Source organism: Prunus dulcis, chromosome 1 (genome assembly GCF_902201215.1).
Source record: "Prunus dulcis chromosome 1, ALMONDv2, whole genome shotgun sequence".
NCBI classification, from domain to species: Eukaryota; Viridiplantae; Streptophyta; class Magnoliopsida; order Rosales; family Rosaceae; genus Prunus; species Prunus dulcis.
This window is the reverse complement of record NC_047650.1, coordinates 26309930-26331314: the sequence shown is the minus strand read 5'-3', so window position 1 is coordinate 26331314 and position 21385 is coordinate 26309930. Positions and strand designations below refer to the sequence as shown.

At 38.4% G+C, this 21385-nt stretch overlaps 3 protein-coding genes across 3 annotated transcripts; 2 read left to right on the top strand and 1 right to left on the bottom strand.

Moving 5' to 3' along the window:
* The first annotated feature begins 5751 nt into the window (after positions 1-5751).
* LOC117615591 (geranyl diphosphate phosphohydrolase-like) lies at positions 5752-6469 on the top strand. The gene is made up of 2 exons (XM_034344694.1): positions 5752-5924; positions 6042-6469. The coding sequence occupies exons 1-2, from the start codon at positions 5774-5776 to the stop codon at positions 6335-6337; spliced, it is 447 nt and encodes a 148-aa protein (XP_034200585.1). The 5' UTR covers positions 5752-5773; the 3' UTR covers positions 6338-6469.
* Positions 6470-7670: 1201 nt separating this feature from the next.
* On the top strand, positions 7671-8272 carry LOC117617387 (geranyl diphosphate phosphohydrolase-like). Its single transcript, XM_034346735.1, has 2 exons — positions 7671-7815; positions 7968-8272. The coding sequence occupies exons 1-2, from the start codon at positions 7671-7673 to the stop codon at positions 8270-8272; spliced, it is 450 nt and encodes a 149-aa protein (XP_034202626.1).
* An 11264-nt stretch (positions 8273-19536) lies between these two features.
* Positions 19537-20087, bottom strand: LOC117617377 (geranyl diphosphate phosphohydrolase-like). The gene is made up of 2 exons (XM_034346721.1): positions 19943-20087; positions 19537-19847 (listed from the first exon to the last, which is right to left on the bottom strand). Exons 1-2 carry the CDS (start codon positions 20085-20087, stop codon positions 19537-19539), a joined length of 456 nt encoding a protein of 151 aa, XP_034202612.1.
* Between the last annotated feature and the right edge of the window lie 1298 nt (positions 20088-21385).

Sequence of the window (21385 nt, the reverse complement as noted above, 5' to 3'; positions counted from 1 at the left end):
GAAGAAGAAGGGGTTTTGTAATAAGTACCTTTGGAGGAGTTCCTTCTCTGCTGTTCTTCCCTAAGTAACTCCTCATATTTGGATGCTTTATCAGCTAGTTCTGCCAGGTCCCCGAACAACATTCCGTCGAACCTCTTCCTGAGAGAGATTTTAAGGGCAGCTTGGGCCATCTGGATGAAATGTCTTTCTTCCATGGGGATTCGGCACTTCATTTTGAGCTTTCTGAACCTGGTTATGAAGTCTTGGGCCGGTTCATCTTCGCTTTGCTTGAGGGCAGCTAGATCACTGATGGTGACTTCTGGCTGGATCCTGTAATAATAGTCATGGAAGACATTTTCCATCTGTTCCCAAGTTTGCACAGAATTGGCTGGCAGGCTGGTATACCAGGTGAAAGCCTGTCCAGAGAGAGAATTGCCGAAAAGTCTTAATTTCAACAGAGGGTTGTTCTCAATAGCTATGCATTGGACGGAGAACCTGCCTATATGTTCAACTGAGGAAGCATGGGGGTCCTCCCCGTTGAACAAGGTGAAGTTTGGTACTTTGAAACCTGGAGGCAACGGTATTTGATCGATGTAGGCTGGATAGGGTTTTCTGTAAGTAGGCCTTTCCCCTCTCCTAGCCTCGGGTTCCATGATTTCTCTGATCATTCTTTGCAATGCCCCTATGTCATTCAAAGCATTGACGGGGGGAAGATTTTGTCCCTGTTCTGGCTGGATGTAATCGATCCTAGGCTCCGCTCTGTATGGTCTGGGTGGAGGTTCCTCTCTGTGCCCTTCCTGTTCTTCGATGTCTAGGTGATTTCTCCAGTTTGCCCCTGGCCTATTCCTGTCATGATTAGCAAAAAGGTTATTTCCCCCTCTGCCTCTTCTCCCTCTTGCGGGTGGAGGGAATGGATTAGGGTCCATCCTTCTGGGTCTATATGGCAATACAGCTGGTGGTTCTGGCTGAAATGCCAAAGGTTGATCATGCTGGGCCACCAAGGGTGGAATGGGCTGAGGTTCTGGCTGGTTCTGCTGAACTAGTGCAAGGTCATCTGGTCGGGCTGGGGCTTCGTGTTCTTGATTAGGAAGGACTCCTTCCCTTGGACCAGCCTGGATTTCTCTGTGATCTGGTAATCCAGCGACCTGTGCAACTAAGGGATTTTCCTGGTATGGCCATGCTAGTCCTGGCGGAGGGCCGTAAGGGAGATCTAACTGCTGGACTACAGCATCAGGGTTTGGGATTCTGGCCATGGCGGTTTCTCGGTCTTTCCGGAACTGCCTGTTAACCTGCCACTGCATCATTGCTGTCATATTATTGAGAGTGTCTTGGTTCCTTTGCACCGTGACTTCTTGTCGGAGTATTGACTCCTGTATTTGATTCATCTTTCTGGAGCTAGTCCTAGAACGTCTACTTCCTGTACTGCCGCGAGCTGATTGTCTAGCATCGCTTTCTTCTGACTCGGGACCTTCCCTGCGAGCCATTTGGTTTGTCTCCATATCTGGTGTGGATTCTGGCTAGAGCTTCCTGTATTTGTAAACCTGTGAACGGCTCTGTCAGAGTATGTATACTGAGAAGTCCCACTGGGCGTGCCAAATTGTTCACCCGTTTTTGCGTTTGCTCCTGTGATGGAAGGGCGAAGTTCCCCACTGGCTTGGAGACCATGTGTTGGTCAACAAGTCAGCTTTCTTTGGTGTGCGAGCGTGCCACTGCTAGCAATGTAAATCCTAGCAGACTTCTTTTTAGAATAGATAACTTGCGCCCCAAGTTACTGACTTCTAAAACAAACGATTGTGAATTTGGGTGAGGAATATCTCCCAAGTAAGTTCTTTTCTTGCCTCAGACTGGTGAGGACTTTCATAATTTATCTCAGTATCAAATGGCTGTTCTGGCCAGAAATATTTGATAGAAGTTGGACTGTTTTAGGCAGAACTGCCTTTTACAAAACAATAAATATGCATATCGACGCTAGGAAGGTTAAAAGATGGCCGGAACTCCGTTTCTGCTTGGATGGAAGGTTCTAGTTTGGGCTGGACTGGACGCGCCTGGGCCGGTCCGTACTGCTTCGTGACTTCAGATGCTAGGCTGACCTATAAATCGATACCAAAGTTTGATTTTGGCAGAGCTTTATGTTTACTTCACGCTTCGTGAGGCCTTTGAATGGGCAGAACTGCAGCTTCTTCAGTTTGAAGGGGACAGAAGTGGCTATTCTCGAGGGTTTGATGGGCTAGAGATTGCACTACGAGCGTTGTTCTGCTTGAGCAGGACTCTTCATGGGTTCGCTGAGGTCTCCACGTTTGTGAAAACTCAAACTCTGCTTGTCTTGGCTTTTGCTGAACCAAATTTGTAACGAGGGATCTCGTTTTAGAAGACTTATTTTCTAAGTCTGGACTTTGGAATTCTGATCTAAAGCTGGTTTCTCTTGGAATCCAAGTGAGCTTTTGGTTGTTTTCTTCTTGTTGTTTTTTTTTTGATTGATTGATGAATTGAGTGTCCTTTTCTTTCTTGCCTACTTCTGTTTTTATAAGAGACCTTCTTGGGGAGGTGGTTTTAATTTTAATAATGGGCGGCAAAAAGATCTCCTAAAATGTAAAGTAGAAAGGATTTTTATCAATCATGGCAGATAGGCTCTCAGTAGTCACCTCCTAAAGCAATCCCTTCCCTGGTTTCCTGGGTGGCAGCTTTCTATTTCAACGCCATCGTCTGTGTGGGCTGATTTTATGGCGGTTTGGTTTTTCTTTTGTATTTTCTGAACAACTCCCTGTTTCTTGCTTTTGAAAGCGTGACCCGTGAATTCTTTGGAAGATGGTGTATTGCTTTGGAGCAAAATCTCTTAATACAGATGGGCTTTTGATCTTCTGTTGGCAGTGTTTCAGAGACGTCTCTTCTCATATAAAAACTTTAGTTGGAATTGCTGACTTTTCAAAGCTGAGGTAGCCACGTGGGTGTGTTTTTAATCTCTTGGGTTTGAGCCCAATCAAAAATTGTGGGTTGATCCTTGAAGCCTTAATGACAGCTTCCATGTTTGGTCTTTCTTGGGCTGGGCAAGTAACTTCACCATGGGCCTGTTTTTGAACTTTTTTGGCGTGCTAAATTTAGGCCCAAACACATCCCTAGGATTGTGTAGGAATTCGCAGATCGTAAATCGGATCCCCGGATGTTCCGATTCAATAATTTAAAGTTTGCGTTTTACGATAACTGTCCGATCGTGCGATCGTGAGCGATCCGACCATCTGTTTTGGACCAGACTTACAGGACGTGTATCCTAGGCCTTGTGGAACCTTTAGAAACTTTCGGATCGTAAATAGGAGGTCATGGGCCTTGCAGGCCCGATGGACCAAATTTGGGTAGTTTGACCCCTCGGTTGATCGTGAGTCTTCCGAGGTAGTTTCACCCTTCGAGGAGTACTAGAATGGCCTTTTTAATGAGTCTCGACCGTCATTTGAGTTGTGTTGACTATGTTGGGACTTTGAGATTGTTTTTATTATCGTATGAAAATTCTTGGATATTATTTTAATAATTGAAATTATGGAATGAATGAATATGGGTTATTTGAGTTGGGTGAGTTATGAAAGTGAGCTTGGGTTCAACTATGATTTTAGTGAGTGGACATTGTTTTCAGATAAATAGCATGGCTTTGTGATGGAAATTTGATGCTTATGAATTTAATGGTTTATTGAAATTCATTTGATATTTAATAGTTAAATTTATCATTTTTGTAAAGTATTTGTGATATATGTGGGTTTCGACATACTTGAGGATCTTGAGTTTATATATATAATATTTTGAGAAAGAGCTATCTATGTTGATTTTGTGTGGGGTACTTTGGGTGTTATGGTAAGATGTTGGAAAGATGTGAGTTTAGAATGTTAGGTTGAGTGCTATTAGCACTACCTTATGTACATCACCGGATACGGATTATATGCTTGAGAGCTTATTGTCTACACTATGAATAGATATTTGGAACAATTAAATTAAGGAAGGAAATATTATTTTATAATTTTGTTATAAGGGTTACGAACTCCACCATCATACGTGCCTTCCCTGGTTACTATACACACACGTGCCGTGTTTCGGCCGTGTGGGCTTCCTTGGATATGGAATTTGGAATGGAAATGGAAATGGATATTTGGAATTATGGAAGATACTTGAATATATATGTTGGAACTCGGACTCCTAGACAGGGGTTCGTTGACCCTTAACAAGGTAGTCTGCTCGCGTAGGACTGGTCACAGGCGTACGAGTCTTGAGGGTCTCGGTTGTACGTGTTGGCTGAGAGTTAGTCCCCTAGTTGGACGGTTCGTTCCCTAGCCACATGGTCTATTGAGGACTCTTTCATGTGGACTAGTCAAACAATCCCCCGGTTGAATTGTTTTCCTCCAGTACATGATGTGCATAATCATATGTACCTTCCATTGGATACTGATACTTGGATACATGGATATGGATACGTGGGTATGTTGGAACCCGGACCTTTGATTGGGTAGTCTGCTCGCGTAGGACTTGTCACAGGCGTACGAGTCTTAAAGGTCTCGGCTGTACGTGCTGGCTGAGAATTAGTCCCTCAGTTGGACGGCTTGTTCCCTAGTCACATAGTTGTTGAGGACTCCTCCATGTGGTCTAGTCAAACGATCCCCGGATTAGATTGTTTTTCATTGGTACATGATGATGGTGGGAGGTGTGCTGAAACTAGATAATGACCATTTTTTCTTATAGATGTCCTAACTAGGGACTCTAGGTATATTCCAATCTTTATAATCCAAATTACTATTATTCTCATATTCAATTTGTTCTTCATTTACTATCTATGGGAGACTACTATTGGCTCTAGAGCTGTTAGAACTGTAAGAGTTGGTTCTAAGAAAACGACTCATTTTTACTCAAGGTTTTGATTTGGATTCCTAAAGAAGAAAGTGAACAGAAACTTCTAATACAGACTCCATGGGTAATAGGACACCTAAAATTCTCTCGCCCTCCTACTAATGCCACTACCGCTCAGGCATCCCTGGGACTTACTGTTTGGAACAGGTCTTACGATTCGGACACCAAGAGAGAGAGGGACAGGTGATCTGAAAGACCAGAAGAAGAAAAGAAGAAACTGAAAACTTACAACTCAGAAAACCTAAACCAGCCACTTGGGTTGGATGAGTTGCAGACTTAGACTAACTCTTCAACGTTTACGGCTCTGATACCAGAAGGGGTCTAGAACCAGTGAGTAAAAGAAGAACTCAGAGATTATGAAAATAGATGCAATGAAAATAGATTAGTCAAAATAATCAATTCCCAAAATATCTCAAATATATTGATAACTTGAAGAATGCAAAACACTTACAAAAATCCTAGTTTCAGCACACCTTTGTTCTTCAGAGCATTAGTACTGATAAAACTTTTGAAACTGAGAAAGCATTACGTTATTAACTTATTACAAGTTACGTTGTGGACATTAATAATTAATTATCTAGTTAGATCAATGTGCAACCCAACCTACGTCAATTACAACAAGGCTGTGCGTCACAACATGGGAACTATTCAATACACACGTTGTCGTTGAGACAGATAAACAAGACAAACATATGGACCGCAACAGCGAGTCAGAGAGACATAGAATCAACAGGGAACAGTGCTTTTGACCAAACAAAAAAGTCAAAGGATGCGCGCGCTCTCTCTCGTGTCACCATTTATGGATCAGGGCTAGTGCGAGTATAAGCAGACCCAATATTTTCTATATAAGGCGGAGGGCAGTAAGCCTACGTACATATATCTCCCGTACAATACAAGAAACTCCAATTAAAGCATGGGAAACCAAACGGAAACGGAGGCGGCACCGGTTCCGAGAGTGGCGGTAGTGGTGTGCCTGATCAAAGGGAAAACGGTGCTGTTGGGACGGCGCCGTTCCTCCCTTGGCGACTCCACCTTTTCCCTCCCCGGTGGCCACCTCGAATTCGGTACTTAATTATATATAGAAAATTTCATGGCCATGGCATGGGATTTTGCTTCTCTTTTCTTTTTCCTTTTTGTTCAAATTCCTAGTGAATTAATTTTGTGTTGTTGTGTTGGTTTAGGTGAGAGCTTTGAGGAGTGTGCAGCAAGAGAAGTGAAGGAGGAATCTGGTTTGGAGATTAAGAATATAGAGATGATGACGGTGAGAAACAACGTGTTCCTAGACGAGGCCAAGCCATACCAGTACGTGGGGATTTTCATGAGGGCAGTTTTGGCAGATGATGATCAAGTGCCCCAAAATGTGGAGCCAAACTTCTGTGACGGATGGGATTGGTACGAATGGGACGCTCTCCCCAAACCACTCTTTTGGCCTCTGGAGAATGCGATTCTGGCCGGATTTAATCCTTTTCATGCATGAAAAAAATATACATAGCATGTATGTATGAATAAAAAATGAATGAAATAAACCTTTAACGTTTCACTACCAATTAAGGAAAGCATGCAGTTTGATTGAAGAAAAATTATTGGAGTTGGATTGGATATATAGGCTTGACTTGCTCCTCAATTATGGAAAGTGCATGCACTTTCCTTGTTTGGATCTCTCGTGGTTTACGTACCCAAAAAGGCAATATATGCTATAATATTAGCTTTGACTAGTTCTTCCTCCATTCATGTGACTGCAGTGTGCAGCGATGCAAATCATAATGCCATTGGTCCCGCAAATCGTCAACTATTAATCTCACGTATCTTCATGAACTCTTTTATTCTAGGTCTTACGGAATTCGGTCGCTTCACAAATCTTCGAACATTAAATATTTTGTATTGTTTGTTGTGACTCTTCTTTCATATGTTCAAATCTTTGACTTTTCTCACTTTTAGCGCTCAAAGATTTAGAAGTTTAATAGATCAAATGAATAAAAGAGTATTACGGAAGAAAACTGTAAAGGAAGCAATGTCAATAACAATACATTGGATATGAGCAAAACTTTTCAAAATGACATGAGCCAACAAAAAAATGAAATCATCTTGAGAGAATCACTCCCCAAAAATAACTTTCAAAGAATAATGTAACCTTTTTTTTTCTTTTCCATTATTCAAAGTTATGCATATAAGTATAAGCACTTATAATAATTATACATTATATAATATAAGTATACATTTGTTTTTTTCTTCATTTATATCCATGCTAATCTTATTTTAATTCCCTTTCTCACAACTAAACTCCAAGAATTAGACTCTAATGATATGATGAGATGCCTGGATTAGTACTCAAAAGGCATAGAATAATGTTATGCATTTAAACAAATTAGTGGTTTTTTAAGGTAACTATCATTGTCAACATCTAATAGAAATCTCCCCCTTTGGCGGGTTCCCATTTCACATATACAATTTGTTTATACTATATCCATATGTTTAATAAAAATATAACCAACGTAACTCATTAATCATATGCAATTAGATCATTTTATCAGCATTGATATCCACTTCACACGCCAAAAACATGTTAAAATACAAATACAACTGATAGGGACAAAAAATATGAAATAATTATACGACAGCAGTGCAAAAATCAATCATGAGGTGGCATAAAAACGGCATCGATGAACAAAGTTTTGACCAGAAAATTCCAAGGATCGGGAATGACTACGCAGTCCAAGACTATCTATAAAAGGTGAGGCAGTCAAGCTACATTCAGTACACAAAAAACACGAAGGAAATAAAGCAAAAAACTCAAAGGAAATTAATTGAGCATGGGAAACCAAACGGAGGCTGCAGCGGAACCGACAGTGGTGGTAGGGGTGTGCCTGTTGAAAGGAAAAAAGGTGTTGTTGGGACGACGCCGTTGCTCTCTTGGCTACTCCACCTTTTCCCTCCCTGGTGGCCACCTCGAGCTCGGTACGTAATTATATACACAAATACAGGGGGGTTAATTTTCGTCTTCCTAATCATAAGTCATTAACTAATTGGTGTTTGCATAGGTGAAAACTGAAAATTGAAATGGTCACATCAAACGGACCCTAAATTATATTAGTTTTGTGCTTATGTAGGTGAGAGCTTCGAGGAGTGTGCAACAAGAGAATTGAAGGAAGAAACTGGTTTAGACATTGACAAGAAGAGGATGGAGTTTCTGACAGCCAGAACAAACGAGCTGCTCCTAGAGGGAGGCAAGCCATGCCAGTACGCGTCCGTTTGCATGAGAGCGGTGATGGAAGATGGAGATGGAGAGCCCCAAAATGTGGAGCCAAAACTGTGTGATGGTTGGGATTGGTATGAGTGGGACAACCTCCCCAAACCACTCTTTCGTCCTCTGCACAATGCGGTGTTGGCAGGATTTAATCCTTTTCGTGCATGAAGAGAAAGAGCATGAGTTAATTAATTCCATGTGTTGCATGCATATGCGTTTTCACAACTTTTCACAATGAAAATGCTATGTCTACAAAATTTGTTATTTATTACCTGAATGAAGATGCCAATGATTATCAAAAAAGTAAAAAGAAAAATCTTTATTAAATTCCGCATCCCACAAATTCTAGCCCACTGCAACTCCTATCCGCAGCCCACCTACCACGCCCAGCCTACTCTAATTCAGAATCCTGCTTTGCCTACTCCTTTTTTTTTTTTTGTTGAAGATATCGATTCTTTGATATATATATATATATATTTTAATACAAGTCTAAACTAAAGTTTCTCGGCATGTTTGGTGCACTGTATCTGTAATAGATTTTGGATAAGAGTAAATAATTCATGTTAGTTGTTTGGTGTCAACTTGCATTATTTAATTACATGACTATGTTTAAATTGGGTTGGACTTTTAATATTATCATTACTTGACTAACTAATAGGATACACACACTCCGGTTTAGATAATACACGCTTAATTATAAAGCTAAGGAAAAAGAAAACACGCTTTGTACACTCTTTCCATCGTCTTCTCCTTAGGGTTCTTCTTTGCTATCTTCTCTTTTCCTTGTATTCATCTCTCCCTCTCTCTCATACTCTCTCTAATATACTTCTTCTTGCTTCTTCTCTTTCTTCTCTCTTCTTATGAGCTTTTCTTCAAAATCCATGTTGTTGCAATGGTTTGTTTGTGCATCCTTTGACTATACTTTCAAGTCTTATCAAACAAAGAGAACAATTAAAAAGAATAAAGAAAAAAAAAAGGCAATACGAAACTGCCAAAGCTTTGATAATTAAGGGTTTCTCATAATTTCAATTATTTAATAATTAATTTATACAGTGAAAAAAAAATTCCAGTCCAGATGCAATAACCATCACATCTATGGCAAAAGCTAGAATGATCATGAGTAAATCGATTCATGCACATCAACCAAGTAAAATTAGGGAGTTCTCTCATACACTTTACCCCTTTATTTTTGTCTGATATAAGTTTGTCAGACATGCTTCATGTCCATAAGAACACAAGAGAAAATATTGACTATGTTCGACATGCTTCATGTCTTGTATGTGATATATATTCAACTTGTTAAAAGAAGTTTTGGATTTTTCCCAAAATTATTCAACTTGTTAAAAATACAATTAATATCCACAACTGGCAGCATGCACAAGTTAATCTTCAAACAGTTTACAAACTAGGCCTCTGGCCTTTAACAATTTAAAACCGAACCACCAACGAAGCTCTTAAGTCCAAATAATGAGATTTAATAAAGCAAATAAAGAACTCGAATTAAGTTATGCATGCCCACCATACTAATATAGAATAACTTCTCGGTTTCCGTCATACGATGTTTAACAACCCAACATAAACACAAGTAGTTTTAGCACTCGACCCCAAATCGTACACTATCCAAGACGGGTTACAAATCTGTCTTGGCCACAACCACACTTTAACAACTCACTTAGTCCGACGGGAAAAAGAATAATCATTAAATCAAGCCTCGTTTTTCAACGAGTGTAATGACCGTCGACAAAGTCGAAACCAAATTTATCCGAAGAGCAAAATAACTTTAGTTCGCGGCTGCACGTAGTTCTTCAACAACAATTACAACTCCGGTAATATACAATCTTTTTCCTTTTAAATATAAGCAACGAATGACTTTAGACTCCTTATTATATCAAATTCAACAAGGCAACCCCTGAACACTTTATGATTTCCTTTCTTTTATCAAATATTTCCGTGCAACCATACCCTATCCAAGACGTATGTGGCCAAACAACACTTCCCAAATCCGGGACTCAGACATTCATACCAGTGCAGGGAAATCACAAAGCACAACCTCACGGATCTCAACCTAAAAACGAATCCTCATATATTTATATAGAAAAGAAGAACTCAGAGATTATGAAAATAGATGCAATGAAAATAGATTAGCAATGAAAATAGATTAGTCAAAATAATCAATTCCCAAAATATCTCAAATATATTGATAACTTGGAGAATGCAAAACACTTACAAAGATCCTAGTTTCAGCACACCTTAGTTCTTCAGAGCATTAGTACTGATAGAACTTTTGAAACTGAGAAAATTATAGTGTACCAAAATTACATTCTGAACAAAACAGAGGCCGAAGCCTTCTTAAATAAGCAAATAAAGGACTCAGATATCTTTTGATGAGCTGGCAACTTTGGATGCTTAAGAAAAGTAACTGTAGAAGCACGCGAAAGCTTTTGCTTTTACTGAGTGCTGCAACTTTTACTTTGTCGGGGGAATCTCAAAAGGAACACGGGCTTTCAGACTGTTGAATGCACGGGTTCGGATGCTTTGTCTCAGGGCTCATGATGAGCGGCAACTTTTACTTTTAACTTTAATCATCCCCTAGGTTGAAAGGACCAAAATCATAGGGGTCTTGCTCATCTGGATAATTACTCCACTGCATCTTTGGGCCTGGAGCCTGTTGACTGACTGGTTTGGCTGACTAGTAGATGTTTGGGACGCAGGAGAGGCATCGCTGTCTGCATCATCATTCATCTGGGAGGCTTGAAGCATTAATTGTCGAGCAAGGTCTTGTAGTTCAGACTTAGATCTTCCCTCGATTGGGAGAGAAGAGTGTGATATGGCAAGAGAGCTCTTTTTCTCAGGGTGCGGATTCCTGACTGGAGGAAAATCAACATAAACATAATCTGCAATACGTTCAAGTTTAAATTTATCCCACCATTTGATTGAAAACTGGCGAGATAGGACTCTGGTTTCCCAATCAACTTGATAGGACCATTTGAGGATCCAATGGACTTTATATTTGGCAACAAAATGGAGAAGGTTGGGAAAGAACAACTCAGATTCTTTGAACTTATTTTTATTAGTAAAATAATTGACTATTTCTTGCATAGGAGGAGGAAATAAATCAATAATTGGACCATATTTTTCCCACCAGTGATTGAACCAGTAAGGAAAAGGACTCTTGAATTTGCCATCAAAATTTAAGAACCAGGAGTGACTGAAATCAACTGTTTGGTGAAGCAAGATAGAATACCATACTTCCATATAATCATAATAACTATATTGAAGTTCTGTTTGGAGAACTTTGAGATCATAAGGATGACTACTCCATTCATTTTCATTGATAATTTGGTGAATGTAAAGTGAATGATAGATGATGATATGAGGATTTTCTCTGTCTTTAATTGGCTTAATGGTGATAGAATGGGTCTCATGGAGGATATCTATGTAATATTTTAGATTCTTATATGGTGCTGGGGGAATGAAATGACTATTGGGTGGAAAATAAGATTTAGCAATGGTGATGGGATTAGCAATTGAATTATATTTGGACTCAATTACAAACAGGTGATTATGACTCTTGATCATGTATGGAGATGTCTTATGGTAAGAAGCAACTGGGGGATTAGTGACGGCAATATCCTGGAAAGGATCATGACTGGAATTAGAGCAGACTGGAAACTATGGCGAACCTGGTCGACTGTGGCTCATAGGTTGGCAAATCTGTTACTTATTTGGATAGGAGAGCATCCCGGGAAGGGGACGATCTGGGAAGGAGGCTCATGTTTGGCTTGACTCATTGATGGTGGGAGGACTCGGAGTGACTGGGGTTGACTGAGTTGACTTGATTGACCGATTTGACTCTTTTGCTTATCATCTTTTTCTCTTTCTTTTCTTCGTTCTGCCATTGTTTTCCCTGCAGAAATTCTCTGGTAAGGAAATCAGGAATAGAATTCTCACATCCTCTCATATATTCAATATCAAAATAAAAAATACTCAAAATAGCTTGCCAACGTGCAAATATTTGTTTGGATGCAATATTTTGAACATCTTTTTCTAATATATGCTTGGCAGACTTACAATCAACACGGACTTAAAATTTTTGATTTATAATAAATCAGATTGAAATTTATTAATGCATAATACAATAGATAATATTTCTTTCTTAATAGTACTATAATTATTTTGTGACTGGGACCAAGCGCCAGAATGGAATCGAATGATTTGCTTAGATTGACCAGAATTGACTTTCTGTTTGAGGATACCTCCATAACCTACATTAGAAGCATCAGTTTCAACAATTTTAAATGAATTAGTACAAGGAATACCAAGACAAGGAAGAGTCTTGATATGAGTTTTGATTTGTTTGACAATTTCAGTATGAGCAGATGACCATGGAGGATGATTATTTTGGAGACGATCAAATAAAGGCTTACATTGCTTTCTCAGATTTTGATAAAAATCAGAAACATAATTTAGAGATCCTAGAAATCTCTGGAGTTGACTCTTGTCTAGGATTTGGTCAGGAAACTTATCAGCAAACTGGATGACTCGATCTATGGGACTAATCTGTGACTGGCAGATATTAAACCCAAGAAATCTCACATTAGTTTGGAATAACTTAATTTTCTTAGCAGAAACAACTAAACCATTTTGTTTAACTATCTGTAAAAACTTATACAGGTGTTTCTAGTGTTGTTCTATGGACTCAGAGAATATAAGTACATCATCAATATAAACTATGGAAAAATGGCTGAAAGGATTAAAGATCTCATTCATTATATTCTAGAATTCACTAGGAGCATTCTTAAGACCGAAAGGCATAACATTCCATTCATAATGACCAAAAGGAGTAACAAAAGCAGTTTTATATCTATCAGACTCAGAGATTTGAATTTGCCAAAATCCACTTTTCATATCAAACTTAGAAAAGATGACTGATTTTTCTAATCTGTTGATTAAATCTCTTTTGTTAGGAATTGGGTATCTAATCCATTCTAAGACAGTATTAAGCGGTTTGTAATTAATGACTAGTCTTGGGACACCATGTTCTAGTTCAGCATTTTTTTGGACATAGAAAGCAGGACAAGACCATGGTGACTTACTCTTACGAATTATTCCTTTTTTAAGTAAATCAGTAATCTCAATTTTGCAAAATTTCATTAACTCTTGGCTCATTTGTATGGCTCAACCCTTAGTAATGAACAAGGTCATATTGATTGGGATAGTTTAACTTATGGAAATATAGGTAGCACAATTAATCAAGTCGGAATGAGAATGTGTGTCGATATGAAAATTGGTAAACAAATCCAATCTGAAAGAAATTCTGCCAAATACGAGTTAGGTAATTCTGCAAACAATATGGTTTAATGTTTGTTCCACCATCCAGAAAAAATAGGTCTAGTCATCACAACCGGCAGTTTAGCAAAAAGCGTCATTATTCACGTAGAAAACAGTCCTTCCAACATAATAATGAGGATAAAGAATTTTATAGCAAAAGGAGATTCTCCCATAAGAAAAATTGGAAAAAGAATTACAACAAAAACAAGAATAGCAGCTTTAAGAAAAAGACCGACAAAAGGAAAGTAAAATGTTATAAATGTCAAAAGTATGGTCATTATGCTAATAATTGTCAAGTTAAAGAAACAATCAAACAATTAAAAATCACAGATGAAGATAGAAACAAATTAATCCAAGTCCTTGAGTTAAGAAATTCTGAATCCAGTGAAAACGAAACTGTGGTCAATCATACTGAGTCTTCTGAAATATATTCTTCTGAGTCACAACCTAGTTCCCCCTGAATCCAATTTGGTTGCCAAGATAATTGTTGTAAAGCTAAGTCAATCAGTGTCCTCACCAAACAAGAAGAACAAGAAGAACTATTAGTTGACTTAATAAGCAAGGTTGAAAATCCAGATTTAAAATCCGAATATTTAAAGAAATTAAGAAAAGTCATCAGTCAGGAAGAACCAAAACAGTCTACCCAAAAGATAAATCTGAATACTACTTTAGAAAAATTTAAGAAAAGGAAAGAAGTCACCTTACAGGATTTACAATTAGAAATAAAATCAGTCAAAAAAGAAATCATTGAGTTAAGACAAATAAGTCAAAAATTACAAACTGAAAATTATGAGATAAAACAAGACCTGATTACCCTATTAGAAAAGAAAATTTCTAAGTCTAAAACAGAAAGTCCCACTAATTCAGATGAAGAAAACTGTATTCAAGAACAAGTCGTTAATTTAATTAAACATGTAAATTTTAGAAAATGGTATGCTCGAGTCCCTATATTTGTTCAAAATTTTGAGTTAAACATAGTTGCCCTTTTTGATTCCGGAGTCGATCTTAATTGTATCCAAGAAGGCCTAATCTCAACTAAGTATTACAAAAGGTCAAGAGAATCATTAAGCACTGCTTCAGGAAAGTCCCTCCAATTGAATTATGAAATCCCTAAAGCCCATGTCTGTCAAAATAAAATCTGCTTTAAAACTTCTTTCGTTTTAGTCAAAAACATTACTGATGAAGTTATACTAGGTCCACCGTTCATTGCCCTTCTGTACCCTTTCCAGGTTGAACACGATGGTGTCATTTCTACCTGTTTAGGAGAAAAGATTAAGTTCGAATTCTTGAGTAAACCTGAGTTACATAGTTTAAAAGAATTACAAAAAAATGCAGTCACCAAAATAGTCCAGGTCATCCAGAACAAAGATAAACAATTAAGATTTCTCCAGGAAGTAAGTTAAAGCTAAAAGAATTGAGCAACAACTAAGTCAGAAATCTTTACAATCACAAATACAACAATTTAAAGAAAAACTAAAACAAGAAGTCTATTCTGAGTTACCCAACGCGTTCTGACATAGGAAACAACATATTGTTAGCCTTCCCTATGTCAAAACCTTTAGTGAGAAAAATATTCCTACTAAAGCAAGACCCATACAAATGAGCCAAGAGTTAATGAAATTTTGCAAAATTGAGATTACTGATTTACTTAAAAAAGGAATAATTCGTAAGAGTAAGTCACCATGGTCTTGTCCTGCTTTCTATGTCCAAAAAAATGCTGAACTAGAACGTGGTGTCCCAAGACTAGTCATTAATTACAAACCGCTTAATACTGTCTTAGAATGGATTAGATACCCAATTCCTAACAAAAGAGATTTAATCAACAGATTAGAAAAATCAGTCATCTTTTCTAAGTTTGATATGAAAAGTGGATTTTGGCAAATTCAAATCTCTGAGTCTGAAAGATATAAAACTGCTTTTGTGGTTGAGATTGTGAGAAGTAGAAGAATCTAAATGCGAAGCGATGTAAAAGATATTGGACATCCAGGCAAGGTCTTGCATCATATACTTTTTCCAACTTAACTTGTAAGTTGGAACTCATACAGTAATTATTCACAATTGCAGCATGTACTTTTTCCAGCTTAACTTGTGTGGTATTCTCCAACAAGGGACCCAAATAAAGTCCTTCAAATCCTAGCTCTGTAAACCACACATCTCCTTCAATTCAAGTACATCTGGGGTTATTTACACAAATAATCCTCAAACTAATACACGAGTTGTATGCTAGTCTCTCTACAAAATTATTCGTTCAAATGTGCCTTCTCCCCTCAATCCTCGGCTTCACCATTGTAACTTATCGTAGAAAGCTTAACCCATGTGGCCACCTTGGCCATCAAAGTTGGAGAAGTCATGTCTGAACGAAGCCGGTGCCGCTGTCAATGGCGGACCCAGGAATTTTTTAGATGAGGTGCAATATTTTGGCCATTATATGTAGCCATGTTTTAAAAAGTATAGTTAACTCAAATAAAGCTAAACAAGATTTTCCTTCGTCATGACCATAATTTATATTCTTCTTCATTCAAAATTAATATTCAATTATATATGTACTGGAAAAATTAACATTCAATTTCCCATGTCAATTCTCCATGGGGTCCAATTTCTGCATAATCTTCTTGAGTTCATATGGATGCACTCCACCACTCCAAACATCTCTCGGTTAATTCATATGGGAGCCAATTGAAATTTTAAATTTCAAGTAATTAACAAATATAGATGGATAGAGAGAGGGAACAAATTAATGAATTGTGGTTTGTGGGGACTGCCGATGGCATACGGTGGCAGACTGACATGAAATTGACCAAGTTGACGAATTGAACAGGCCCAGTGGGCCACAAGGAAAACATGCCCACCCACGGCCCCACAGAAAACCACAACCCTTGTTCTTCTTCTTCCTATTTTTTTCCCTAGCCCAAAATGACCACGTTTTGGCCAAGATTTTGAAAAATAAAAAATAAAACAGATGCGCAGCAGCGCAGCAAAGAACTAGAAAAGAGCAGGTTGCTCAGTCATTTAATCAAACACTTGGTGGGCAACTTCAAGACCGACCAAAGGGGCAACTTCCGGCGATTCCAAAGCTTTTTTCGGCGAGAAGAGGTGTAGCGGCACCTCCTTGCGCCTCTGTAGGTCCGTCACTGGTTACTGTCATATCTCCCGCATTGACTGGTTGTCTTTCAGCACTACTATCATTTGGTTATGCAGGCAGTGGTGGATCCAAGAATTTTTCAGAGGAGGGACAACATTTAAAAGACTAAATGCTCCAAAAAAAAGTATTTATACAATCAAATATCCTTAATATTTAACCTTTTGAACCTGAATTATTTTTAAAAAGAATATATATATATATATAATGGCCTATTAATAAATATTAAATATGCTATTAAGTGGATATGAGAAATTATGAGTGCTGCTATTTCCATCCACTAGCTAGTTGTGCCTTTTTGCGTCTTACACTCTAAGGAATTTTTCGGCGAGGGGAGTTGCAACTCTATGGGTCCGCCACTGGGTGTAGGGAGGGAAGAAAAAGAAGAAAAAGGGAAATGAAAACTACACTATGAAAAAGTCGCATTTACCCTTCCTGTTCTTCTCACGTGTAGTTCACATGACTAAAACTCACAAAAAAAGTAACGGTGGACTAGTTCGTCGAATAATAAAGAGCTGGTAGACCATTTGAACGAATAATTTAGTTGAGGGACAAAAATGCAACTCATGTATAAATTTGAGGATCATTCGAGTAAATAACCCTTTTAGTTACTTAATTAAAGTGCACGTAATTATTTAGGACAAACTACACAAAACCACCTAAACTATAAGGTCATTTTCAAGTTCATACCCAATTCTAGAGCCATTTACGAGTACATACTCAAACTCCCGAAAACTATACAATTTACCCTCTCCGTTAGCCAAACCGTTAGTTAATTTGTTAAATGATGATGTGGCATTTGTATGACCTATTTTTTAATGACATGGACTTCTATGTAGATAAAAAAAATAAAAATCATTAAAATTTAGGGTAAATTACTCAAATGGTCCTCAAACTTATACTCGATTTACATTTTGGTCCCTCAATTAAATTATTCGTTCAAATGGTCCATCAACTCTATATTATTCGCTCCATTGATTCTACTGTTACATTATGTTAATGTTGCAATCAAATGTAATGGTAAAACTGTCCATAACCGTCCTATGTTCCCCAAATTAGTGATAAAGTGGTTATACATAAGTGATACAGTGGTGATACCTAGGTAATACAGTGGTGATAAAGGGGTGGTACAGTGGGGATAAAAATGTGATACATAGGTAAAATTCTCATTTACCCCCACAAATGTAGCATGTGCTGCTCACATAACTAAATTTAACATAAAATGTAACAGTATGACCAAAGCGTTGATTAATAAAGAGTTGGTAGACCATTTGAACGAATAATTTAGTTTATGGACCAAAATGTAAATCGGGTACAAATTTGAGGACCATTTAAGTAATTTACCCTAAAATTTAAAAAGAAAAAAGAAAAAAAATATGCCCATCATTCTCCTCCCAACCCTCCCCTAGCACGACTTAGCTAGCCAACCCAAGGCCCCAAGCCACCACCCACCACCTCATTCTCCCTCAGTCCTCTCCTCCTAGCCCCAACCAATACTAGAGCCCTAGCCAATAAATCTGAGAAGGAGATCTGCGCATTGTCGGAGATGTATGGTAGATTCGGCATATGGGTTTGCGACGTCGTCGCTTAGTTTTCGAGGTCGATGACGACCCAATCACCTGGGTTTTTGAGGTCGACGATGACCAATCGCCCCTCTTGATTGCCCATCGCACCTCCTGAGAGCCCCGAATTCTCTCAGCCAAGCACCACCCCTCTTCTCCACATAGCCCCATCCCCTTTCCCTCTTCCCCTGAGCCCCTCCAAAGACTGGACCTGCTCCAAAAATATCGTTTTCATTTTCAGCATTTAAGTAAATGTCGTTCTCTTTTTACTTTTATTTATTTTTATATTACTCCATTTTTATACCACCCCTCTTCTCCACGCAGCCCCATCCCCTTTCCCTCTTACCCTGAAACCTCTCCGCCCTCTCTCTCTCTCTCTCTCTCTCTCTCTCTCTCTCTCTCTCTCTCTTTTACGTCTGGTTCGATCCAGTTATACCAAGCCTCATACCCATATCAGCAAGTGGCTAGACTCTAGATTGTGAAACAAATGCAGCAACCTCCAAATTTTATTTTATTTTATTTAATGATCCAACCATTTGGACTAATATGGAGGAATCAAAATCACGCCCTTGAAAAAATCGAACCGAAAAGGAGAAGGGCCAGTGGTGGGCATTTGGGAAAGTCGGGCCGATCAGGTGTCTTCATTCAAGCGATGATACAGATTGACAATTCTATTTGTGCTTTCAGCAAGTAGGCGGCACGAATATATGCTTTCTATCAATCGGATACCATACCAATTGCTTTTCAAAACGCAACCAAGTTCTCGAAGCCTAAAGTTGCAGGAGTTGGGGATTTGAGGGTTGGGCTGTGTTGGGGAGGAGAGATAAGGGAGAGGTGATGGGGGTTGCGCTGGAACAAGATGGGTTGTATGGTTGGGATAGGTGGCCTAGGTAAGTTATTTGGGGATATGAGTGGAGGAGTTGGGTGGTAGTTTGGGTGGCTTGGATGGTTGGAGAAGCTGGGTTCGCTGGGTAGGGGGCTTGGAAGAGATAATTTTTAATTTTTAATATGATTTTAATTTTTTTATTAAAAAATAGAGAATTTTTAATTATATATTTGTCCAAATGGAAGTCAACGTCAATTAAAAATAGGTCATACAAATGTCATATTAGCATTTAACAGGTTAACTAATGGTTTGGTTAACGTATGAGGAAAATTATAAGATTTCCAGAAATTTAAGTATATGCTCGTAAATGTCTCTAAAATTTGATATTAACTTGAAAATAATTCTATAATTTAAGGAATTTTTTTTAATGTAGTTTGTCCAATTAATTATTAGCAACTATCAGAGAAAGGATTTTACCAAAAACTATCCAAGAAAGGAACGAATATCAACAATAACACGGACTTTTTATTAATTAATAGCACAGCATTCTCACTAAAGAGAAGTGTAGCTTGATTCATGGTGATGCATGAAAAGGATTAAATCCGGCCTCCACTGCATTCTGCAAAGGCCAAAACAGTGGTTGTGGGAGGCGGTCCCACTCATACCAATCCCAACCGTCACACATGTTGGGCTCCACATTCTGGGGCTCCCGATGATCGCCATCTGTCAGCACTGCTCTCGTGAAAATCCCCACGTAGTGGTATGCCTTCACTTCCTCTACGAACAAGTTGTTTGTAACCCTCAGCAACTCTATCTTCTCCTTGTCAATGTCCAAACCAGTTTCTTCCTTCACTTCTCTCGCTGCACACTCCTCAAAACTCTCACCTGATCTCGCACAAAACACAAAATTAATCCAGTTAATTAATTAATTAGTAAAGATAAATAATAAAACAAAAATCCATGTATTTGTATATAATTACCAAACTCGAGGTGGCCACCAGGGAGGGAAAAGGTAGAGTCGCCAAGAGAGGAACGACGCCGTCCTAACAGCACCGTCTTCCCCTTCAACAGGCACACCACTACAGCAACTCTCGGCACCGCATTCTCCTCCCTTGTGTTTTCCATGTTTTTTCAACCTAAATTTGTGTTTCGTCTTTTGTGGTTTATAATCTGCATGGGCTTACATATATAATGGAGACAAGATACAACTTCCCCATTTGTTAGTTCAAACTTTGGAAGTTGGACTTTTTTTTTTCTTGGTCTCAAAACGGATGTCGTTTCGTCTTGTTTTGGTTCTGTTTCTAGCTAGTTGCCAGCTGTTGTGTTTTTAATTTTATTTATTGTTCAACAACGACCCCGACCACATTGTATTTGTATAACTATAAGAGTTTCTCTTTGTGTGAGAATTGAATAAGAGTAGCCATGCTGTAACTGACGTACAGATGCTCCAACTTATGACGTCGTTTATAAAAAACAAACATAAAGATAAATAATCGACGACTTTATGATTAACAGTGATTGAAAAAAACAAGACCATTTATTCTATCAATTAGCTATTAGTTAAGTGGTATTTCTCTTTCCAATATTAAAAATGATATTTGAATAATCCTTCCTCTCATACTTTGTGTAAATAATAACTCACATTATTTTGATAAAATTATTATGAAGGGCAGTAATCTATAATATTTTGTGGTTTATGGTCATAAGACATTTAATGTTGAACTTGTTTAATGTTGGGAAGCCCCTCCAAAGACTGGACCTGCTCCAAAAATATATCGTCGGGTCAATTCTGGAGGCACTTAAGAATGAATGTCCAAGAGCAAAAATCTAGAATGTTATAAGCCTTAAGACTTGTGAGTTTGAGTTGAGGTATCACATCTCATCGTATCATTAAGTATCTTCCATGATGTGATAGGCTCTTTCCGTCCGTACGTAGTATGAACTCAGGATAAAAATTCAAAAGTATTGCAGCTTTAGCTTTGAACTTTCTCGAAGCTTTTTATTCAAATGATACTTGGGACAAGTTGTTTGTGACTGTCAGCAACTCAATCTTCTCAATGTCCAAACCAACCAGTTTCTTCTCTCGCTGATCTTACACAACCCCTAGAAATTAATGAATTTGAAATAACAGTCCCACATCGACGGGAAGCAGATAGAGTCCGCTAAAGCTAAAAGCTATATATAATTCAATGAATAATAACACCAACAGTTACAGAAAGAAAGTCCATTGAATAATAATTACCCAACTCGATCGCCACGAGAGGAACGACTTCACCGACACCACCGCAGCAGCCACCCTAGTCCCGTTTCCGTTTTCCGTTTTACTTCAGATTTTTGCACACGGGCTCACTCGATTTATCACCCAAAAAAATAGCGACGAGTGTCTGCATTGGATTTTTAGAGGCCCCACATTTCCTCCGTGT